At 55.3% G+C, this 23,116-nt stretch overlaps 7 protein-coding genes across 7 annotated transcripts; 5 read left to right on the top strand and 2 right to left on the bottom strand.

Annotated features, from left to right (window-relative positions):
• Window positions 1–3,317: 3,317 nt before the first annotated feature.
• Window positions 3,318–4,324, top strand: VDAG_07283 (PAF acetylhydrolase family protein; the record flags this gene model as incomplete). The annotated part of the gene is made up of 2 exons (XM_009656188.1): window positions 3,318–3,662; window positions 3,734–4,324. 2 exons carry the CDS (start codon window positions 3,318–3,320, stop codon window positions 4,322–4,324), a joined length of 936 nt encoding a protein of 311 aa, XP_009654483.1.
• Window positions 4,325–4,915: 591 nt separating this feature from the next.
• VDAG_07284 (uncharacterized protein) lies at window positions 4,916–5,421 on the bottom strand (the record flags this gene model as incomplete). The annotated part of the gene is made up of 2 exons (XM_009656189.1): window positions 4,916–5,148; window positions 5,253–5,421. 2 exons carry the CDS (start codon window positions 5,419–5,421, stop codon window positions 4,916–4,918), a joined length of 402 nt encoding a protein of 133 aa, XP_009654484.1.
• A 1,814-nt stretch (window positions 5,422–7,235) lies between these two features.
• Window positions 7,236–8,821, top strand: VDAG_07285 (mannan endo-1,4-beta-mannosidase; the record flags this gene model as incomplete). Its single annotated transcript, XM_009656190.1, has 2 exons — window positions 7,236–7,397; window positions 7,838–8,821. 2 exons carry the CDS (start codon window positions 7,236–7,238, stop codon window positions 8,819–8,821), a joined length of 1,146 nt encoding a protein of 381 aa, XP_009654485.1.
• A 2,415-nt stretch (window positions 8,822–11,236) lies between these two features.
• Window positions 11,237–14,233, top strand: VDAG_07286 (uncharacterized protein; the record flags this gene model as incomplete). The annotated part of the gene is made up of 3 exons (XM_009656191.1): window positions 11,237–11,615; window positions 11,665–13,291; window positions 13,618–14,233. 3 exons carry the CDS (start codon window positions 11,237–11,239, stop codon window positions 14,231–14,233), a joined length of 2,622 nt encoding a protein of 873 aa, XP_009654486.1.
• A 1,523-nt stretch (window positions 14,234–15,756) lies between these two features.
• VDAG_07287 (uncharacterized protein) lies at window positions 15,757–17,492 on the top strand (the record flags this gene model as incomplete). The annotated part of the gene is made up of 4 exons (XM_009656192.1): window positions 15,757–16,037; window positions 16,089–16,646; window positions 16,709–17,051; window positions 17,106–17,492. 4 exons carry the CDS (start codon window positions 15,757–15,759, stop codon window positions 17,490–17,492), a joined length of 1,569 nt encoding a protein of 522 aa, XP_009654487.1.
• A 661-nt stretch (window positions 17,493–18,153) lies between these two features.
• Window positions 18,154–20,494, top strand: VDAG_07288 (uncharacterized protein; the record flags this gene model as incomplete). The annotated part of the gene is made up of 4 exons (XM_009656193.1): window positions 18,154–19,234; window positions 19,297–19,714; window positions 19,768–20,059; window positions 20,141–20,494. The coding sequence occupies 4 exons, from the start codon at window positions 18,154–18,156 to the stop codon at window positions 20,492–20,494; spliced, it is 2,145 nt and encodes a 714-aa protein (XP_009654488.1).
• Window positions 20,495–20,772: 278 nt separating this feature from the next.
• On the bottom strand, window positions 20,773–21,791 carry VDAG_07289 (endoglucanase A; the record flags this gene model as incomplete). The annotated part of the gene is made up of 3 exons (XM_009656194.1): window positions 20,773–20,798; window positions 20,858–21,366; window positions 21,424–21,791. The coding sequence occupies 3 exons, from the start codon at window positions 21,789–21,791 to the stop codon at window positions 20,773–20,775; spliced, it is 903 nt and encodes a 300-aa protein (XP_009654489.1).
• Window positions 21,792–23,116: the final 1,325 nt, after the last annotated feature.

Here is a 23,116-nt window from a genome sequence, read left to right on the forward strand (position 1 = left end):
CGAGAGACCTCGACGGAAAGTCCCATCCCACGCCGTCGTCTCACTCATGGATGCGGCTCCTTCAGTTGCTACAATGGCCCATCGCCTGTCCGGCACTTTGCCATCTGGCCATGCTATTCGCTCATAACCTCCGTCTCCCGCTTTTCGCGTCCATCCCGGCCTCTGCGCCTGCGACTGCGCCCCCGCCATACGCGCATAGGTACTGGCAATACGGGGGGGACACCCTAGACCCTCGAAAATGACGTGTCGCGGAGGATGAAGGGACAGATGGCCGATCTCGAGAACCAACGTCACACGAGGAACTCGACACGCGTACCCGTGTATTCCGCGGCGTCTGGTCCACTCAACGACCGCTGTCGTCCCACGGACCTGAACTCTGCGCTCCCGTGTCGACGCTTGTGTAATGCGCCCACCCTGGGGACACCACAAGCAGCACCAGCCGTGTGCTCCCGTTTTCGCCGTGCTGCGCTGACTCGATCAGACGGTTTCTCGGAGCCGCGGTTGCTGTGCAGCAGCCAAGACGCTGCTTTGAGGGAGACTGACAATCTGGTACACAGTGAGAAGTGCGTTTCCCATCACAGTCGCCTTGGCTGCGGCCAGTCAGGGCACCTGCAATGTGTTTCGCCAGGCACTCGGCAAAATGCGCAGCAACAGCTTGAGGCTGAGAAAGGCTTGTGTTCAACCTCAGCTGCGGTTCGCACCGATGTAGTTGATATCCGCTTTTGTGAAATATCCTCGCCTTTGCCACCTCATGTATGCCACACCCCAGATGCATGAAAATACCAGCATCGCGAGGTGGATGAGCAGGCCGCCGTATGATCAACACATGGATGCGCAACATGAACCGTTGTTTCCTGTACTGTTCGCGCACGTGCAGACACGAGTGGACATGGCGATCAAGGTGGCGCACCACGACAGCTGGGTGGTCAAGTTGCTGCCCTCGTTCTGTTATGAAATCTCTGTTGTGCTGAGCGTCCATCTGTTTTAGTGCATTGACATGTTGAATCAAGCAATTGGACCAAAGCTAGGCAGTTGGCGCCAAGAATGACTCGGCAGCTCTGCCGACGAGCAGGAGCTGGTGCTGTGGGATCATCATCATAGGACTTCACTGACCATGCAGTGTCAAAATTCAAAGACGCGATGAAATATTCGGGAAGATACCTCCTTTCAAGATGGCTTTTCTGTGCACATTTTGGAATAGACTGTACTGTCAATCCGGCTTGAGACATAACCATGACATTTGCAGGGATTTAAAGTTCTGTCAGGAACATAAAAGGTTAGACTTCATGAAGCACGTTCGGCGACTAGAAAGGATAAAGTTTGTGTAAACGGAATCCATCGCTCGACCGGCCCGACAGAAGGGCCTTGTGAAGAAATTCAAGAGTGTCAAAGGAGCCTCGCGACGAGTGAAGAAAGCAACTGTTTGTCTATTAGGGGCCTCTTGATAGGCAGTTGGCGCCCTTTCTCGAACTCTGGTCCCTGGGCCTTCCCTACAACTTCTCCCTCGCTGCGCTTGGTTCTCTATCACGGTCCCTTCCGGCCCCGACAAAGGACCCACTCAAAGTGGAGCGCCGCATCAATTTGGAGAATATACATGTACGACGACCACCAAGAGTCTGGCAATAGACATGACTGCCAAGCTAGGTGGGAAGGAGAAATTGTGAGTGTGGACTTTCAACTACAAAGCTAGCAGAAGCTTTGGTCTGGGCCAAGGATCTGCGGGTTACGAAGTCTGCATGACAGAAGTGATTGAGCGAGCGAACGGACTCGAATGGGCGCGTTATCATGTAAATAGTTTCGAAGAAATCCAGCCGTGCCCACTTAATTACTGAGGCCATGTGGTTATGTTGGGTATTCAATCTCGATTTTGAGATCTTACAGTATTAGTACTACCTTACTGTCAGAGCGTTGGGTAGAACAGAGTGAAGAGGTCTTCCGCACGTAGTCCGCAGGTGATAGCTTTCAAGTTAGGGGTTGGAATACATCTGGATTCTGGCCCTCCGCAGCCTATATATATACGTTTCTCGTAGCCCTTAGCCACCTGGTTGACCCCCTCCTTGGCGGCTCCGCAGGGTCGCCTGACAATTACAAGTTGGTCCAGGGTGACTGTTACGTAGGCCCCAAAGGGGTTTGATAGCAGCCCTCAATTGGTCATAGGTGCCTTACGGCAGCTATCCAGTTGAGATAAAACGATACATGTTGAATCGACGTTGAAAGAAGCCACTAGACTGGGCTGCTCCCTTTTCAAATCCAGTCCCACACTTGCTTCTATGTGTGTTAAACTCTCATCCGGTTGTTGTTGGGCTTGCAAAACTTTGTCTTTCCTGCCTTTCCTTGCACAAGATAGTTTGGTGCCTGCGTTGGGTATGTTCACCACTGAGAACCTGCATCCCACCAATCGTAGGCGGAATGGGAAATAGTCTACTCTTTCAGTTTTGCAGCTTCCAGAGAGGCAAGAAGCCATTAGCGAGGCATTGGCTATGGTAACTTGCCCACGCCACGACCTGGCATGCGAGCACACTATCAGGCTGCACGTCCACCGCCACGCGTGCCTGATGCTCATGATACTCCGTAAAGGGTGTTGGTATCTGCATGCAATGGTTCATACCGTCTCCAAGAGCTTTTTCAAGCATGCAGCCGCGGAAGCTTGCGCGGCCTACGTGTTGAGAAGCATCCTCAGTGACGTATCGTTGCTACGCCCTCGCTACAAACCGCTGGTGATGAGCACATGATATCGTGTTGAAGGAGTTTTAGGCAACAGAATGCCGAATAAAGCAGGTGAATAGGGTGAGGGGCTCAGGTTCTGCCACACATTCATTTCAGTGAGGGCGTCATTCTCGGCGCCGTGATCCTTCGTGGCTGAGCATTACGAATCAACCACCAGCTTCTCAATGTTGCGATATGTCAGCTTCAACCCCTGATGCAGAATGAATCGCGAAAGCTCAACAATATCATCATGTTGCGTGATATATTGCTTGAATGATGATAAATATACGCTCAAGGACCTCTGGCAGAGTATTGACAATACCATTGAACCAACACCAACAACACTCTGGACAATTATATGAAACGTAACTCTTACTACAAAACCAAGATGCTTCTTTTTAAACCTTATTTTCGTCGTCGAGGTTGCAAGCGCAGTCCTTGTTCCCCAGCCACCCGGTCCTTACGCCGTTGCCGTCGAGCATGTCGAGCTCGTCGACCATATTCGCATCGACCCGTTCGCGCCCGAGGCCAATACCACACGCCGGTTCATGTCCTCAGTATTTCTCCCAATCGAATCACAGTATGGTTGCGAGTCGCAAGTAGTGCCGTACATGCCTCCCCTGACGGCCAGCGTCTTTGCGAGGCCTGCTGAGCTGCTCGGCTTGCCGCCAGCGATGGTCTCCTCTTTTGAGATGGCATTTTGCGATATCTCGACAATCTACCTGGATGCAATCGCCGACAAAGAGGAATTCCCTTTGGTCGTGTTCTCGCATTGTCTGGGCGGCACAAGGTTCATGTATAGTGCGATGGCGAGGTCGCTGTCGAGCCTGGGTCTTATTGTTTTGGTGCTCGATCACACATACGAGACCGCGGTGGTGGAGTTCCCGGACGGGAGCGCTGCGTTCTCATCTGATCCGGAGTTAGCGAACTCTACGGTCACTCTCGAGGGACTAGAGGTAATTCGCAGTCCAGAAGACCATTGCTACAGCGAGCAGACACACAAGGAAGACAAACGTTGAATGTCCAGGTCCGAACTGCGGATGAGATTTTCCTCATCTCCCAACTGTCGAATAAGACGCTCACGGACTCCATATTCGGGAAATTCCCCGGCACCTTTGACCCCCACAGAGTCGTCGTCTCGGGGCACTCGTTCGGCGGTTCCACCGCCGCAGCCGCCGCGCACCACGTCGCCCGCGTCGTCGGCGGCCTTAATTTCGACGGCCCGATCCTCCCGCCCGTGGACGCGGAAGGCTTCGAGGGCAAATCGTTCGTGCTCGTGTCCCAGTCCATCGGCAACGATTCGGCGCCGGTGCCGTTCTGGGAGGACTTTTACGGCAACCTCAAGGACGCCAAGATGCAGCTGGCGATGAGGGACACCAAACACTACGCCTTTTCCGACATACAGCTGCTGCTGACGGTGTATCGGGTCCTCGCGGCGTCGCAGCCTCGGGTGGATGCCTTGTTTGGTAAGCTGGACGGCAAGAGGGTTGAGGGTGCGATGAACGAGATCACGGTCGGGCTGGTTGAATTGCTGTTTAAGAACCGAACGGCGCCGCTGAGGAACGTGGGCGGGAATCCTGATATTGCTGTCCTTCTCAGTAACCTCCCTGGGTGCTAGTAGCCGCGATCAAGGGTTGGGTTGGCTGAATACAAAGATACGGAATACGATGTATCTGGCTGTCTCCTTTTGATGGCCGTTCACTAGTGTGCATTTCGAGTCACCCCATCGTGCATATTGACAATGTCTGGCGTTCTGGTTGCAACCTTCTTGAGCATACATGGTGTTCCCAATGGATCATGGCGACGCATGGATGTACTGAAGAACCTTTCGTGGAGGCCTAGGTAGTCTGGCATGATAGCGCCATGAATTTCCACGCCTCCATCGGATGCAGTTGCACGCTCAGCTCGCAAGTGCGTCGCAGTCGGTCATGCAGCAGTGTCCATGTCAATGGACGCACAATCGATATCGTCGATCAACCTCCGAAGTACTGGGGAATTGGTGTACACGACGTGTCAACTCTCATAGCTGTCAAGGCACCATGTGTATGAAGTCTGTATATTCAGTCATCTCCATTTATGAACAGGCCCAGATCAGGAAGTGCATCGATATTCGTCGACGACAGCAACCCTCCACCCAGTCACACATGTCCGTCTACTCATTCAGCGTCCTCGTGAAGGTCTCTGCATGCATCGTCATCATCGCCACCGACTAGGCCTTCTTCGGCTGCGCAGCGACGCGGCCGCCGCGGGTGAGGAAGTGCAAGGTGGCGTAGAAGACAAGGGCGGCCTCGAGCGCGATGAAGCCAATGAGGATGCCGTTGAGGACATTCTCCTCGTAGCCGAAGCAGAGACCGTCGAGGCGGTCGCGGAAGACGGGGAAAGCGCCAAAGGTAAGCATGACGAATTGGAAGCCGTAAAAGGTGAGCCAGTAGGGTCTGCGGTCTGTCAGTCTGGGTTTCTCGAGCTGGTCCCGAGCTGGTTCTCGAGCTGGATCTCGAGCGGGATCGGGGCTGCCACGACAGAAAGAAGCACGCACGTTTGCTCACGGGTCAGCTTGGTCCATTGGGTCGGCTCGCCGATCTGGGACATTTGCACGGCGAAGAGAATTCCGCCGAGGCACCAGGTCCAGAGGAATCCCATGCGCTGGAGGGGCTCGAGGGTGTTGGCGATGTCGATGGCGCGGTTGGCCGCGTCGGTGAGGAGGGCGACGACCATTTTGACTGTGGCAACGGGGCGGGGAAGGTTGCAATTAGGTAGGTACCTAGGGTGGTAGAAGGGGTACTATCGAGAGTGTCGGTGGTAGATTGGCGCAAATGAGGGGTCGTTATGCGATGGTGACGATCAATTCGGCAGATGTTGCACGGTCGCAAGTCTCAGTCGCAATCTCAGTCGCAGTCTCAGTCGCAGTCTCAGTCGCAGTCACAGTCTCAGTCAAAGTCGCAGAGCTCGAGAACACTCCAGACAATCCACGCCGAGGCAGCAAACAGCGCGCCGTGGCACTTTTATTCTTCAGAGTCTGGAGCCTCGCGGATCGCGCTATTCTCTTATCGCATCGCCAAACATCTCCACGTGTTCTTATCGAAGCGGGGAGCGCAATCTTGACAGGGCAGCGCAGGGCAGCGCTAACCCCAAAGGGGACGCGGGCCTCTTGAGCCGAGCGCACCAAGCCCGATACAGCGTCGAGGGCCTGCTGGGGCTGCCCGCTATGCCCTGAACGTCCCGTCAACCCGCCCAACCAGACACAGACCGAACCTCACCGGGGCAGCCAGGCACCAGGTCACACGCCAGCCTTGTTCTCCGCTCCATCCTTCCCCAGACACATCGGCTCCAGGGTCCAGACTCCCGTCCTCTCAACTGTCCGACGGTCCCTTTGCCTATCCGACGGCCTACACACCTGTCCGACGGATCCTACCGCCGACGACAACAAGCATGATGTCCCAGATACTCCAAGTGTCCCGGCCCAACGCCAAGCCAATGCAGCGTCATCTGCTCCGTCAAACTCGCTACCAACGATGACTCAAAGACCCTGGACCCGGGCTACACCGATCTGGATCGTGTCTGATGGGCATCCGAGGTGGGATGGTTCGTTCAAGGTTAACGAGCCAGGCATCCGGGGGACACCTGGCTACTAATACTCCATCAACGCCTTCCATTCACCAGACGCCTCTCTGCTTCCGCGACGTCAGCCTGCTTTTGAGCGCAAACTGCCTCATCTCGCAAGCACTGCCTGGTCCAAGCAAATCGGCTTCACTCGCCAATTCGGCCTCTCCCGCTGTCCCTTCTGGGCCTTGCCCGGCATGAGTCAATACCCCTGCAAAATTGTCACGATGTCCAATCGCCGCCAAGGTTAACATGGCTAGCTGCCTGCGACCTACAGATACCGACGCCAGCCTTTCTTGTTCGCAATCGAGGTTGGATGCTGCAAAGGGTAAGAAATGAAAACTCCCGTTTGGTTGGAAACAGACACTCAGACAAATCTCAGGATCGACACCAAGCCGCCAATAAGAGACTCGTTCATCTGAACCTTTTCGACCAAACATCCCTGGTGGAGTCGACGCCCAAACGCCTGTCCTACCAACATCGCCCAACCCCATAGCAGCGACCACACCACGGTGATGCGCCAAGACCGCCCCCTCATGGCCTCCTCCCCACCAAGAGAATCGAGCCTGCACCAACCCTGCAGATCCGGGACCAAGCGGTAGCCCCCAGTCGCTCGCCAGTCCTCGTTGAGTTCAAACTCCGCCACCATCAGTCTACCAAAGCCGGCCGCCCTCCTCCGTGCCCCCCGAAAGCAGGATGACGGCCCATCGCCGCTCGGCTTGGCGATCGGCCACCCTCGAGGGGTCCGGCTCATCCGTCTCCGGGCTTGCCCCTTCTGGTCTGAATGCCCTCACGTAACAGTGGGCAGAGGCAAACATTAAATACCGTCCAGCGTGGGCCTCGACTGGTAGCGAGCATCTCTTTTACTGCATCTTCCTAGCCAGGAGAACAGCCACCACTCTTCGAGACAATCCTTCCCACACATCGAAATGCGTTCGTCCCTTCTCGCTCTGGCCCTGGCCCTCGCCGGCCAGCAGGTCGCGGCGCAGGTGCCTGCCGGCTTCGCCACGACCAAGGGCAACAAGTTCCAGGTCGACGGCAAGGATTTCATCTTCGCCGGTAGCAACGCCTACTACTGGCCCTTCAATGTGGTATGCAAGCCTCCAAGCTCGCCTTGATCCATGGCTTTGTACTAACGAGCATCCCTAGTGGGGAACCGACCACTACTCGGATGTCGTCGTCGGCATGGACGCTGCTCTCGATGCTGGCCTCAAGGTCATCCGAACCTGGGCCTTCCACGACCAGAACGCCACGACCATCTCTGGCGGCTTGCCCCGCTACGGCACCGGAGGTGAGGCGACCATCTTCCAGAAGTTCAACGCCGATGGAACCGTCACCATCGACCTTAAGCTCCTCGACATTGTCGTCAAGGCTGCCGAGGACACCGGCATCAAGCTGATCCTGGCCCTCACCAACAACTGGGCCGATTACGGCGGCATGGATGTCTACACCGTCAACCGTGGCGGCCGCTACCACGACGATGTGAGTGCTGCCCTCGGGCTTTATGTGGTTCCATACTAATTCTCTCCAGTTTTACCGTCTGCCCGCCATCAAGACGGCCTTCAAGAACTACGTCTCCACCGTCGTCAGCCGCTACAAGAACTCCCCCGCCATCTTTGCCTGGGAGGTGGCCAACGAGGCCCGCTGCGGCGCCGATGGCACCCGCAACCTGCCCCGCGGCCCGGCCTGCACGACCGACCTGATCATCGACTGGCTCGACGAGATGTCGACGTACATCAAGTCCATTGACGCCAACCATCTCGTGACCACCGGTACCGAGGGCCACTTCAACCGCGCCTCGTCCGACTGGGCGTACAACGGCTCCGACGGCAACGACTTTGACGCCGAGCTCGAGCTGCCCAACGTCGACTTTGGCACCTTCCACTCGTACCCCGACTGGTGGTCCAAGACGCCCGCCTGGACCGACACGTGGATCGTCGACCACGCCGTTGCCGCCCGCGCCGCCGGCAAGCCCGTCATCCACGAGGAGTACGGCTGGCTCACGGCCTCGAAGCGCCAGGAGTACCTCGGCCAGACGAGCCCCTTTGGCCGCGTCGAGGTCCTCTCGCGCTGGCAGGACATTTCCCTGCGCGAGGAGATGCCCGACCTCTACTGGCAGTTTGGCTTTGGCGGCTACTCGTACGGCAAGAACCACGACGACGGCTTCACCATCTACCTCGAGGACGCCGAGGCCCAGCCCCTCGTCTTCCAGCACGCCGCCCGCGTCAACGCCCTCTACGGCAGCCCCCAGCCCACCACCACCGTCGCCCCGCCCGCGCCCACGACCACGAGCAGGCCCGCCACTACGACCACGTCCCGGCCCGCCACCACCAGCACGTCCCGGCCCGCCACCACCACCAGCACCGTCGCCCCGCCCACCACCACCACGGCCCCCGCCGGCCCGACCCAGGTCCGCTGGGGCCAGTGCGGCGGCCAGGGCTGGACCGGCCCCAAGGTCTGCGCTGCGCCGTACACGTGCCAGGTGCAGAACGCTTGGTACTCGCAGTGCCTCTAAGTGCTAGGCGGATGGGCAGGCCGTGCTTGGTGTGAGGATCACGGGCATGGGCTGGGATGCGTGTACATAGGACTGTTGTGCCTGTTCTTAGGATTCACCTGTATATATTGATCATCATGTTGGGAAAAGAAATGTTCGTTGATGTTGCACTTGGCCATGTGTTGAGCTACCAGTGATATGGGGCTCACTGATTATAGGGAGCACGTAGCCTGGAATACAACACTCAACTCACACCACGGACACAACTAAATGTACCTGTCGGGTGGCCCTGCGGAGCCACAGAACCTGGGGCAGTTTGAGAGTTAAGACTACGAGAACGTGTATATAAGGATTGCGGAGCGCCTGAATTCAGATGTATTCCGACCCCTATTGCCTGTGGATCACGTGGAAAAGACCTCTCACTCTGCTCCGAATCCAGCACTGCCACTACTGTCTCGAGCTCCCAGCCACAGCCTGAGCTGTGGACAGGGCTACGCTGACAGCAAAGTCCATCCAATACAACTCTGATATAGATGGAAAATTTGATAAATCATCGTCAAGTCCTCTGGAAGCAACGCTGTGTTGACCTCTCTTGCCACAACGGCATGTCCTTGAAGCTGCTAAGACGGCCGTATTGGTCTAGTACCGACAGGCCAGACCAGCGAGAACCGTCCAATTGGCGGCATGCAGGTGAGGCTCGGCCGCACGGCAATGTCAGGTTTCCAGGGACAGTGAGGACAGGGACAGTGAGGTCAGGGACAGTGAGGATATTGAATGTCCAATTGATTCCCAAGAAAAAAAGAAAGCCTTTGCTACCAAGTATATCTTTGACCATCCCAGCGAAGATACACAAGAAAGGAACGGAAAGATATCAAGTTGATGCAAATGGCGCTACTTATAGATCCCTCACTTCAACTCTCAATCGTCATTGTACGCCCACCAAGTCTTGAACCAACGCCATGATATCCCCTGCGATCTATCTCGACCAGCTGTCAAGGCAACGAGGCGACGAGGCCTCCGACTCCATTAAACCCGACCCCACCATTTCACCCTCTGCGTCCGTCCTTCATGAGCTGGCTCATCCTAGACGCTGCTTCTGGGTACCAGGCACCAATCAAGTGCCTACATCAACGCCACACCATCTGCCCACCACCACCGAGGGCGATTCTGGCAGTCACCGGGTTCGGCTCCTGCAGGTAGCGCTCCATGGCTACGCTGCTGGGGGGGAGCGCCTTGGGCAGCCTGGGTGTCACCCACGCCTTGGCTGCATCACGCTTTGTCAGAGAGGGTGCCCTGACATTCCCCGGCACGAAAGAAGGAGACTTACTCGCTCACGGCGTCGAGGTTGAGTTCGGTGTGGCTGGAAGCCTTGTGTGAAGACTTGCGGGAGGACTTGGCCGGAGTCTTGTGTGGCATGTTGAAAGTAGAAAATGGGTCTATGTGTGGGTGTGGTGATTTTTCCGGGGGGGGGGTGCAAAAGCTGTCGGCTCCGATGGTGGTGCTTGTAGTGATGGCGATGGTGATGCTTGTGATGGCGTTGATGGTGATGGTATGTGATCAGGAGAGAAACGGAACATGGCAGTGGGCACCATAGTGATTTTCTTTTATACTTGATCGTGTGGTCCATTTGATGCTCAAAGGTAGTTTTGCAAAGTCAGTCAAGCATCCTGAGATCAGCGATCGTGGGAATCCCGGGTTGCAAAGCCAGTCGAAATCAGTGCCGGCGAAAAATGACAGCTTAGAAAAAGTCCGCATCATCATAAGGTTAGGCTGTTTTGCGAGTTTCGCACTACTCCATGTCAGATTCACAGCTCCTGCAAAACATCCTAGTCTTGGGTCTGCAGGTCTCGCAGGATGTGCAGCAGCTCACTGGGTGTGCAGCAAGGCACTCTGGGCCTCCTTGGCAGGCTCCTCTGCCCGGCTCTTCGTGCATTTCATGCAGCCTGCACAGAATGGTGCGCGAACCACCTCTGCCACTTCTCTATGGGCACCACTGCCTCTTCTCGATGGGTCGTGTCTTGATTTATCTTCCTCGTCTCTTCTTCACTGAGCTATCAACCTCCCCATCCATCAAGTTTGGGGCGCCACATCCCTCCCGTTGTCAGACAACGAGGAGCGCTCACCGAATCAATCAAGTATAATAACATATCTAGCAAGCTGACAATCTCAGGTGAGCTCTAACGTATACATTCCTTGTTGTGGTTTCTCACTCACACTATCTTAGCCACCTTGCACAGAGGTCCGCCATGATGGGCACCGCCACCAGCCCTGCCGATCCGCCACACCCCCGAAGTCATCAAAAGGGCTTGTCAACCCGAACCCAGGGACTCCGACAGCGCATCTAATCTAAGACAGCCGAATACAGACGTTCTCTTTGGGGAAGCATCAAAACAGAGTTCTGCGCCAGGGAGACCTGCCCCATCGCCCCCAGTGGAAATGACTACTGCCCAAGACCCTACCATCGCGGCCGAGTCGCAGTATTTATTTCAGGAGAGTAACCTAAGCTCTTCACTCGGAAGCCACCCCGAAAGCCAACAGCAAGCCCTGAGACTTCCAAAGGAAGACTCCCAGCACCTGCAATCGACTCCATCCGATAGGCGTCCAGCAGCCGCTACCTCGTCTGACCTTCCAACAAGGGATATTTATACTGAGGGCATTACGGACAGCGAAGGCGAGGCCGCCCAGGCTTCTTCTGTCTCGCCCGATATTGTCGCAGTTGAGATATCGAGACCCTGTGTCGACTTATCTCGTTCTACAACGATCTTTGCCCGGCCGGAAGATGTGTCCCGTGGTCTCGATATACTGAGCATTAATGGTATTAAACTTGTCCTGTTGCCACGATTCGTTGCTAATCATCTTTAAAGGTCTGGAAGATGGTCTGGGCAGACAAGGATATAGGCTCAGAACCGAGACCCACCAAGCCCCTCGCAATGATATGGTCAACGCCGGCATCGGGCCTGTAATCATCGTAACCTCGAACATGGCAGCTTCACTTTCTTGTCGTGACGAGTCATTCCTCAGCCTTTCGTCTTGCGAGTCATTCCTCAGCCTTTCGTCTTGCGACTCAATTCTCAGCCAGGTCACACGACGGTCTACAGACGGCACAGACAAGTCCTACGCCTCCGAAGCTTTTACCTCCGCATCGCGAGCTTCAACCATGGCCTCTGCAGCATCTTCTGATTGTAGCTGGCACGCTGTTCCATTCATGCACGCCTCACAGCCCGAGCTGGTTTTTCTTGCCGAGCAAAACCACTCCAAAGATAACGACACTCCACTTTCGTCGATCAGCACGGCGCAAAAGCTCCTGTACCTTCTTACACGGGCTAACCCTCATGGCCGATGCGATAAGCAGCATCTGCAAGACGAGAACGAGGGTTCTCGAAGGCCGCGACCACCGAGTCCTGCTTCGTCGCAGGCTCGGGGGAGACGTAGTCAACTGGACCAACACGTCGATAGGGGTGACGTTCCGGATGCTTTCGCCACTCTTAGCGCGACCGTTGAAAATCGGTCAACGGAGCAAAGTTTCAATGGAGTGTTATCTCTGAGCCTTCCTGTCAAGCGCAAAACCAGTACTCTAGCCATGGAAATTGTTTCTCCGATTATCAGAGCTTCCGCAATCAAGGGGAGACCTGTTGAGGCAGGGCTTGTTGTAAAAGCTCTCGGGCGGACAGGCCGTACTCTTGTGGCTACGAGGCCTATGCCAACCAGAACTCGAACTGAAGGGCAAATGAGCGATCGATCGCCTAGCTCCGAGCCCAAAAGACGCCGAACCCTCAGCATAATTGAGGAAGCCCGTGTGGAGCCCAGTGGTGGTTCCAGTGGCCCGCGGCCCACCGCCGATCGGGTGCCCGATTTTCTCGAAACAGAAGCACGGGATCATAACTTGCTTGGAGCGTCTCTCTCAAGCTCCGAGCGCACGTCTGAGACGGCATCTGCGAGCGACCTCGTGGCAACCCCCCGTGAACACTCCCCGGCAACCCGTGCGTCGTCTGTTCCTGCCCCTATGGAGATAGATTCTGAAGAAGAAGCTTTCCACAACGAAATCATGTCTGATACGACAGATGAGTCGGATGATCACTACATGTACGGAGACGAAGTCGATTCTAATGATTCCGAAGCCGACCCCTTCAACTGCACGGCCAAAGAGCAGACGTCGGCGACCCCGTCCGGAGTGCACGCCTGGGTCAAGTCCGTGGCGAACGGCACCACCGGCGGCAACGCGCCTGCAGGAAATAGCAGCGGAGCCTTCCAGTGCATGGGGCCCTCCGGCGGTTCCGGGGCTGGCGGAGCTGACAACAGAAAACGGCGTCATAGCGGGGCCGACGGTCGGGACGTCGATGAGGGGCGGGGTAACGGACACGGCAAACGTCCGAAACTGGGCGAAAAGGGCCAAAGAAATGCAAACTATGCATGCCCCTTCTCGAAACGATACCCTCCTAACCTGCTGCCGACAGCCTGCAGAAAGGGTTGGCCAGAAGTACGGCTGGTGAAGTATGCAATTCCAATTTGCTGAGACCCTCCACTCAACATGATTACATGCCAACTTCGAGACGAGGTACTGACAGAATATAGGCAACACCTTTATCGCCACCATGTGCATGAGCGCTGCCCGCGGTGTCACGCAACTTTCAGATCTATAGATCAGTTGAACAAACATCTTTGTCTTGAACAGCAATGCCCAATCATACCTGATCCTGGCACCTCGATCGGCATTGATAGAGAAACCAAGATCAAGGTCAAGTCTAGAGTTGGGATCCAACGACAGCCAGAACACGTCCGCTGGACAAATTTGTACAAGATACTATTCCCAAACTCAGACGAGGTACCGTCGCCATGTATGTCACCTACCTCGCAACGTATGGTGATAAAAGACCTCCTGTTGACTGCAAGATAGATTGCGACGTATCATCGACCAGCACTTTACCCAACAACGAGCTACTCCAGTTGTTGCACGGTAATCTCTCTGAATCGGTCCCCTATGAAATCGATCGAAAGCTCTCAGACTACCAACCGAGCCTGGGAATCAGCCCCTCTCACCTGGAAATCATCAAGCACGTCTGTAAAGAGGTCATGAACGCAAAATTCTCTGTATTCACAGAGTCACTGGAAGAAACCGGAGGGGTCCCGCAAACGACATCGCCTGATCTGGTCCCAGAAGTGGGACCCCCCAGCACAGCCGCTGAGAACACGCAATTCACTGCTGACGAGTCTACTCACATGAATGGTGGCGATGACCACACCCTCAGTCAGTTTATGGATTCCCATGGCTATGGCCAGGATGGGTACAGTGCTGCTCCAATGGATTTTGGAGCAGACTTTGAATTCAATCCCGACCCGTGCACGTCAGCCCATGGCGTGTACTTGCCACAGAACTTTTCATTCTCGGGAATCGAAGAAGCAGAACCGAAGGGAAAAGAGAAGGAGCTTTTTTGAAGGACCAGGCTGGTACTCCGTTGACGGTGTAGCCACGAAAGGGTTAAGATTTGTGTTCAGAGGCGCCTCCACATTCACTTATCCGAGCAGAGCGGGCGAAATCGTGTTAGAGACGCTGTTGGAGAGAATTTTCATTCGGGGTATTCCCTATAATACACGCAACCAGCAGTTCCTGTCTCACAGGCCGAACTCGCCCCTTCCAGACGTAGCCTCGTGGCGCCGTGCCCCGCATGAGCTTCGGATACTGTCGACTTGTCCATGCTGATCCATTTGACCAGCAGGCGCTTGAGTTCCCCTCCGCGCAGATGCAGAGTTCTTCGGCCTTCTTGCGTCTACCGTATCCGCTGGCGCATCGAGCACCCACCTCGCAACATCGGCTGTCCTCTTGCTGAGTGCTCTCTCGCCGAGTATGGGGCACTGGTTTCCGATGGCAGCAACGGATCGGCATGGCTTCTGCGCAGTATGAACCTTGTCCCACGCCAATGCCGGCCTGTCATTGCTGCTGCCACTCGTCCCCTGCAGTGGTGCGGGGCGTGGTGCGGATGAGGTTTAAGGGCTGGAATGCCAGAGTTGGGAGAGCATTGAAGTCTCCGAACTCCTGTGGATCGAATCCCCTTGATGATGCTGACTCAAGGCTTTCTCATGAAATTCCGGGAGAGTGATGGTGTTTTGTTAGATACATGCACTGACCTTGATCAAGGCAACAGTGAAATTCGGTGTAAAGAGTATTCGTAACCCCCGGACACTCGGTAGCGTCACACTGCCCGGCAGTTGCACCCATTTCTTTGAAAATGAAATTGATCTCAGGTACAGAAAATGCGGACCAAAAGGACCCATCTAACGTGGCAGAAATGGGCTTGAAAGCCAACCAAATCATAAACATACCCTATAGTACATTCAAAATAAGCTATAATACCTAATAATGTCAGGCATACTAGGTTATCTCTATATCTATAGTAAGGGTTATAGGTAGATTATGTAAGGTTGAGGTTAGGCTCTAGGTTCCGCAGGCCACTGCATTGAAGCCATCGGCTGATTCTCTGCGGATAAAAGACATGACGAGTTTTGGGTTTTGACGCTGAGAAACTCCGCAACTTAATCTACATTAAGCATATGCTTTCCCATACACTGAAGTAATTTGCGCCGGGCAGGTGAACAAGCCAATAATGTCTAAACATCGCGAGCCTACCAGGATACATATTATAAGAACAGCAACGGGAGCAGACTTCGACTCTGCATCCCGTTCCGAAGTCTCGTGTGCATGGAGCAGCGCTTGAGCTATCTCAAAGCGACCAAGCGGATAGTCGAGTACTGGCGGTTCTCTCGGGCGCGAAGTACATTATAGATGGGAATCGGTTGATTTCTCTGATTTCTTGCGTCCTCGATCAGCCTCCGTTCTCGTTCAAGTTTGTCTCGAAGTCTCTGATTCACCCAACACTGGAAATAACGCCCACGAACAAAACGCCCGATCCCAACTACGGATTGACCAAGGCCAGTCGCAGATCATGTTGCCACCACTCCTCATGGCCGCGTTGCCCTTCTTGGGCCTTCTGGGATTTTACGGGCCTGGCAAGGATGCAGTGAAGCTTCTCGGCAAGTCGGCGACGGCAAGCAACCCCCAGCCAAAAAAGTACCAGCCAAACAAGTACCAGCCAAACAAGAACCAGCCAAACAAGTACCAGCCAAACGTGTACCAGCCAATCGTGTTCCAGCCAAAGGTGCAAGTCGGCATTAGCATAAGCCAGCCTGAAAAGGATGGAAAATTCACCATCAAGTCCAATGCCAGTAGTGAATTGGGAAACGTGTAAGGGGACCGGCCTTGTTGGCGGAAGCAGCGCTGACCGTGTCACCAAAGTATCTTGTTCAATACCAACGGCGATTTCATCGGCGACCATGATTTCAAAGGTGATTCGGGCACCATAGTTCGGGGAAAGAATGACGGCATCTCTGAAGGCACAGTGGCTCTTGCTCAGCCGCGCGCGTACAAGGACCAACAAGCCATGTATACAGTCTTCAACGGCGGCGAAGTCCCTGTCTGCGTGGCATGGGCGACATTGACGACGCCGGGAGGGGACGGGTACCTGTGGACTGGAGACACTGGCGAGCTCTGCGGCGAGGACTGGTACTTCAGCGGACTTCGCGACGCGGGCTTCACGGGGATCGATGGTTACGAGCCAAAATGCATCTGGATCAGCAGCTCTTACGCGAAACAGTATCCTAACAGCGGGTTTCAGATTCACTGGCCCAGCTACAAGCCGCAGAAGCGTCCAGGCGCAACGGGAGATGGCAAAGAGAGCTACATCATGCCATCCTTCCAGAAGATTCTCCACAGAACGTGCGACCCCGACAGCGCCGTGTTCAGAATGCACAAGTATCCCGATATTTACACGTCGAATATTGTGGGCTACCGGCAGTAAGTCTCCTCGCCACTTGTGGTTACGAAGTCCTTGAGCACTGCTGATCATCCGGTGTCAGCCATATCAAACTCTTACGCAATGCCGGAGAGAAAATCGAACAGGACGCCGAGAAATCGGAAACACCTCAGCATGCAGTTAACTTTACCCGAGCCGACTACGAAAAGATGATTGCCAAGTTTGCGGAGAAAGCCCATCATAAAGCGGGTGATCGGACCCCCATGGAGAAGCCTTGGACAGAGTGCGAAGTGGTCACTATTCGTCAGGAGAACCACAGACGAGCCGAAGCTCTGGCAAGAGGTGAAGAGTACAAGTACAAAGATGTTTCCCGGGCCGGCTGCCCGCAAAGTCGCCGAGTGGAGAACCTGTTCAACAGACCCTGGGGAAAGGAAGGATACCTAGACGTAGGTGAAGGGCGGGCACGGCACTCGAAACGCCAACAAGACGGAGGAAATGAGGCCGCAGCCCTGAGCGGCCCATCGACGGCCAGCGACCCTGCCTCAGCCAGCCAGGATCTCCCAGGACCAGAGAACCCGTTTAACTGGCTTGTGGTTGACTCCTTCGTTGGCAACAGCGCCGCCTATCTCTGCAGCAGCAAGTCGTCGCGCGGACCCGACTTTGCCAACGCCAAGGAGGAGATGTTCTGCCACATGTCGGACAAGACGCTGCACCCATTCTGCGCAGCTAACGACAAGAAAACGGCTGATGGCGGTCCTTGCTTCGACCTCGAGTCGCAGCAGCTTGTTCGCGGCGGAATTGTCAAGAGACATTCCCCCTACGTCGCTGTGATGGACTGGCGGTTCAGAGAAGGGCGGGATGGAGCCAAGGTGAACCTGAGTCGTTGAGGGTGGTGGCCGCCGCGGCACCACAGGAGGAAGCTTGTTTTGTTGTTGAAGGGGCTAAGTAATGGTGGAGGATTCTGCGCAAGGTTTCGTTAGTGTTTAGGGAAGTTTTCTTTTGTCCGGTTTTTTGCTACTATGGCCACGAAGACGAATGCAGGTGTGGTCCAGGCTATCTTGAGGAGCAGTTGACCTGACACCAGGCCGAGCAACGCTGATGTGACCTTGGATTGCGCATCTTGGTGGGCCTGGACTCAACGATATTGCGTCAAGTCATGATGCGGTGGTCAATGATGACCACGCTAGTACTTCAGGATGTATCACATGTGCCCCAAGTCAGAAATAGTGTTATTGAACGTTTCTCGATTAACCGGCGAAAACCAGGGACACTGTGCCAGGCTCCCAGACTGTGACATTCAAGATCAAGATTGGGGCGGCCTTTTCACATCTATGGAAGCGGGAATTCGGGAGTGGAGACTCTGGTCGAGCCGAGCTCGGCTCAAAAGTCATCACAGCCAAATCTTGCGCCGACATCTCCACTACACTCTTGGACTCTCACCACCACACCAAAGCCACGGCCGACAAGCTCGTGGCAGTCGTGCTGCACTGAGGGTACCCTTTTCTGTCTCGGAAACACGTGGCATTGTAGCCGAGACGAATCATCTCGATGGACCCCCTGGGAAGCTCGCTGTTGTACCGGAAGAATGGTCGCGCTCAGGCGTGCGAGCCATGCCGAAAGCGCAAGGTGGGATGTGATCATGGCCAGCCCGTCTGCAGCCGGTGTCGAAAAGGAAAGAACCCAGAGGCCTGCGAGTACATTGTCGAGAGCCCGACGCGTAAGCGGTCTCGAGAGACTTCATCGCCGCCCCCGGCCGCGTCCTCGGTCAAAGTGCATCGCACCTCGCAAGCCGAACCTCGCAGCTCCCGGCTGCCATCGCCAAATTCGACATCAAGTGTCGCCGTCATCACGCGCCCAGTGTCCGCGCCGAAAGACGCCGTCGCCGTCTACGGCTTCCAGACACCCGACAATGCAAGCCCCCAACCCGTGAACACGGCGCCTGGCTTCCTCGGCTTCACGTCCTTCAGCGGCATCTACGATGAAGCGCGCAGCAACCTCTCGCTCCTCCACCCGCAAACGGTCACCGTATCACTAGACTTTGAAGCGCGGAAAGACCCGAAAGACGCGCGGCGCAGCCAGATGCTGACGCCTGCCGTCCTGGAGACGTGTCTCGCCGTCCTGCGCCATATTCCCGACGAGAAGCGAGGTCGGTCCCTGTTCAGAGCCCATTACAACCTCTGCGATGGCTGGACCCAACCTGTCGCGCTCAAGAGCCTGGAAGCGCTGTACAAGGTGTATGGGGATTACTTTGACGAGAGCCGCGACGATGTCAAGCTCACCAAGCTCGCCCACATTATTTGCGAGAACACGAGGAGACCCTTCTCCGAGAACGAACGCGATCCCGTCGAGTGGGCCGCCCAGTTCTCCGGTCACAACAATCGGTGGGAGACGCTCGGCGTCTTGTTCACGTACTGGAGAATGGGCGCCATCGTCCACGACTACACCCAGCAGCCATTCGGCCCGGTCGGCTCAATGAGCTGTGGGTTTACGAGGAAGCACGAGATGCACCAGCAGTGCCTGAAGAATTGCGCCGAGCTGGCACGCGCGCATTCCGAGTCGGGCAACACGATGCTTCTGTATGTCTTCTTCAAGAGGATGATTCTCGAATCTGTCTCTGCAGGTGATGCGAGTGAGTTTCGGTTCTTTCACCCTGGGTTTCCGTTTCGGGAGAGTACTGACGTGACTCTCCAGGCTTGTCCTGCTGGCAATACCACGCCGAGAGCGTCTCGCTCATGACGTTCCTGGGCTTGCATGCCGAGACAAACACGGAGCCATACATCCCATCGCTCGCGTCTGAAACCCGCAGGAGGTTGTTCTATTGCGTTTACAACATTGACAAGGTTGTGTCGTCCTTCGTCGGCCGGCCGCCCATGATCAGTCGGAGGTACTTCAGCACACCGCCACCTCTCGACCTGCGAGACGAGTACCTGCTGGCGGATGAGGCGACCATGATGCAGGGAGTGGCGGCATTGGACGCAAATGGATGGAACACCGAGGGCGCGTTGTATCCGACGACCATTATCAGAGCACGCGTGAAGATGGCGAGCATCCGCGATGAGATTATGGAGATTGCCATGGGAAATGGCACAACGTCGATCGAGGCGTTGCTGTAAGTCAGAATCCTGCGCGCCGTGAAGGAGGCAAACTAACCGGCCGCCACAGAAATATCAAGGCCCAGCATCTGGCGATTTGGGCCAGCTTCCCTGATGTACTGATCCTCAAACCTGACGACATCAAGGATGCATCCCTCGAGATGGCTACCCTGTATAGCCGCATTATTATTCGCCTCGAGTACCTACAGAACCTGTTCTTTTTGGAGAGACTGCTCGTTCGTCGTGGCCATAACAGCAGCGGCGAGCTCCTTTCGGTCAGCTTCGACATGGTCACCACGACGCTCATGACATGGACGAACATGGATCGGCTGGGTATCGTACAGTCAGATCTGAAGTGGCTAGTAAGTATTTCAAGACCATGGCGCTCCTCACAAACACCTTGGAGACTCCAATCTCAGGCGATTATGTATTGACGCTGTCAGGTCATGGCTTTCGCCGCGCCAGGAGGTGGCATCCTCTGCCTCGAGCTCCTCGAGCCCACTCTCCGCGGCACCCACCCCAGCAACCCGTCCATAGATCGCTCACGGATCGTCCAGAAACTGAGCCTCCTCGTCGGCTTTCTCGAATGGGTTGGCGACGAGGCCCCCAATGGCAACCTCTGCGCGCACTGCAGGGCGCTCGTGCAGCACGTGCTCGACCAGACGCTGAATCCCCCGCCCGAGGGCGCGCCGGGTCTGGAGATGGCTGATTTCGACTTTTCGACGCAGGCGGACTTTAACTTTGAGCTTTTGGACACTTTTGACTGGCTGAGGCCGGAGAACATGCCCGCTGCGTAGGTTTCAGGCGATGCGGCCACTTGCGAGTCTCTTTTGCATTGGCACCGTCGAGAGAAGCCTGAGGCTGTCTACCGTGATGAATTCTAATGATTGGAGTCGCTACCTGGGCAGCTCACTTCTTAGCCCTTTGAACACCTGCCCGAGTTGTCTCCTGCAGCTAAGGTCCCGTCGCGACTCTCGTCATACCCCTCTGGCACGAACCTGCGAAATGCAACCCGTCGAACACATAAATCCCACCTCCAGAGTATGCGCATTAGTTACACAGCGAATCCCAGTCATTATAGAAAGTGCAGGTGCTTCCAGCCTGACAACACGTCGGTCCAACATACCCAATACCGCCACACTGTCCCCACTTTGGCACACAAGTTGCAGTCGGCGTCGGCGTCGGGACGTACGTCGTCGTCCTCGTCGTCGAGATGGGAGGAACTGGCTCAGCAACTGGGCGGATGAACTGCTCGGCAGATAGCTGGGCGGTGTTGAATGTGGCATCCGTCCCCTCGAAGATCTCTGTACCGGCGGAAAAGGAGAGGACACAAGTGCTGTTTGTGTAGCCCTCGTTGGCGACGAGCCACCGGACAAAGTCGACGGCATCGCCCCTGTAATCGGTCACTGTCGTGTTGGCTACAAAGGTGTACGCTGTGAGGCTGGACTTGGTCCCCTTGTAGACGTCGAATGCGTGGCTGCCAATGTTGGCGATATTGGTCGGTGAGCTGGTGGTGCTGGTAGGGGCAATGTCGCCGTACTTGCCGAGCCATACCTGGAGACTCCAGTCTGGAGTCGCGGTTCGACAGGATGAGCCTGACAGCGGCGCACCGTTACCGCCCCCAGTGATATCGAAGAGGACTGCGGCTTTGACATCGGAGCCAGTGTAACTGCGAAAAGCCTGTGAGTAGGGGACCAGGATGTACGTTTCTCATCTCAATACTTACCTCCACTTCCAGTTGGTCGTGAGGGAATGGAATTCGGACAAAGAGGCCACTTGGAACCTCCAGCGATCGGCGCGCGAGTAGGACCTGGGCGTCGACGAGGCGCCATTCCACGTGAAGGACGTGGACCACCTTAGCAGTGAGTCGAACTGACCCACGACAGTAACGCACTGGGAGCCGTCGTCAGGGGCTGCTTCCGAGATCCCATTTTGGACCAGGAACCAGAATGTTTCGAGGTACTCTTGTGGTCCGCAGAAAGTGGCCCGCTTGCTGAGGACGTTGCCAGTTGGTACGCCAGAGCTGTGTTGGACGGGCTGTGGCACAGCCAACGCGAGCGTAGCAAGAGCAGCGATCAATCCGAGGAGCTTCATGGTTCTGAACAGTATTTGCCTTTGGTGCTAAATGTTATGGGTGCACTCGTCAGTCGCAAAGATTGGCAGTCGTGCCTATTTATGACCATGGCAAGCACTCCAGGACTCTCTGTGGCAAAAAGCATTAAAGAAAGTCGCGTGATCTGGAAGCAAGCACATTGAACCCATCATCCTCCATCGTGACGGATTCGAACCTCCGCAAATGCCATCTTGAGGGCACTTAATGTACATAAATACGATATTGCAACCTCGGGGAAACGGTCCAGGCGAGGAGGGATCGCGTGCATGGAGATGGCCTCGAAAATTGGGATGTCATGTGAAAGAGAAAAGACAAAGCAAAGGAATCAGACAATCTGCAGCTTACTCGCATATTCCGGCTAAACCTGGAGGATCTGACGAGTGGCTTCCGTAGGCGTGATGAATGCGAACGATCAAATCATAGGCACGCCTGTGATTGTGGCGCGTTTGGTCGTCTGATACCTGAGCGGGAAGCTGACACGGCTTGGCAGGATGCTACCTTTCTGGTAGATGACCTTCAATTACGCAGCCTTCGATTAGTTGAGCTTTGGGTATGAAGTGTGGCATTTTTCGGCAAGAGTAAGTAAGAGAGTACACCTTGAACAAAGCGAGTCGTCGTGGCTTCATCAGGCAGATGCTCAATAGCCAACTACCTTACCTGTCAAAGAAAGCTACCGATGATGATGCACTTTTCATTTAATGTTAGGCGATGCACAATCATATCCTAGAGCTTGAGAACGTCAGGAGAGGTGATGATGAATGCATTGCCTTCACACTACAATGAAGAGCCCAACTTGGTCGAAATTTCGAGCCCAAAGGTGTAATGAAGAAACCCATGCAACACCAGGGCGATCTATTCAGGGACTTGCTTGCCTCTGCCCATTTCTAGAAGTACGCTTCAATCTGGAAAAGCATTTGAGTGGCGTCCTTTTCAGATCTTGAACTCTACAAAGGTCGTCAAAGCCGTTGCGCTAAATGACACTGAAACTAGGGCATCTGCTCATTGCGGGCATCACATTGGGGGCATCACATTGGGGGCATCATTGGGGGCATCATTGCGGGCATCATTGTGGCCGTGGGCATCACCGACTTCATGGCCTCATCCAGGAAAAGGATCCGAGACCTGAAAAGGCAAGTCATTCCACATTGCAGCCGCACGCATGACGAATCAAAGGACTCCCACGTCCTTTGACGCCGACACATCTGATGCGACTCAGAGATAAGAGACAGCGTGCAGCAAGCGCCCGACCTGGTGCACATGTCGCGATGCAACCGCCAGAGGCCGAGGGACGCCCCCTCATGATGCC

Source organism: Verticillium dahliae, genomic scaffold (assembly GCF_000150675.1).
Source record: "Verticillium dahliae VdLs.17 supercont1.16 genomic scaffold, whole genome shotgun sequence".
NCBI lineage: Eukaryota > Fungi > Ascomycota > Sordariomycetes > Glomerellales > Plectosphaerellaceae > Verticillium > Verticillium dahliae.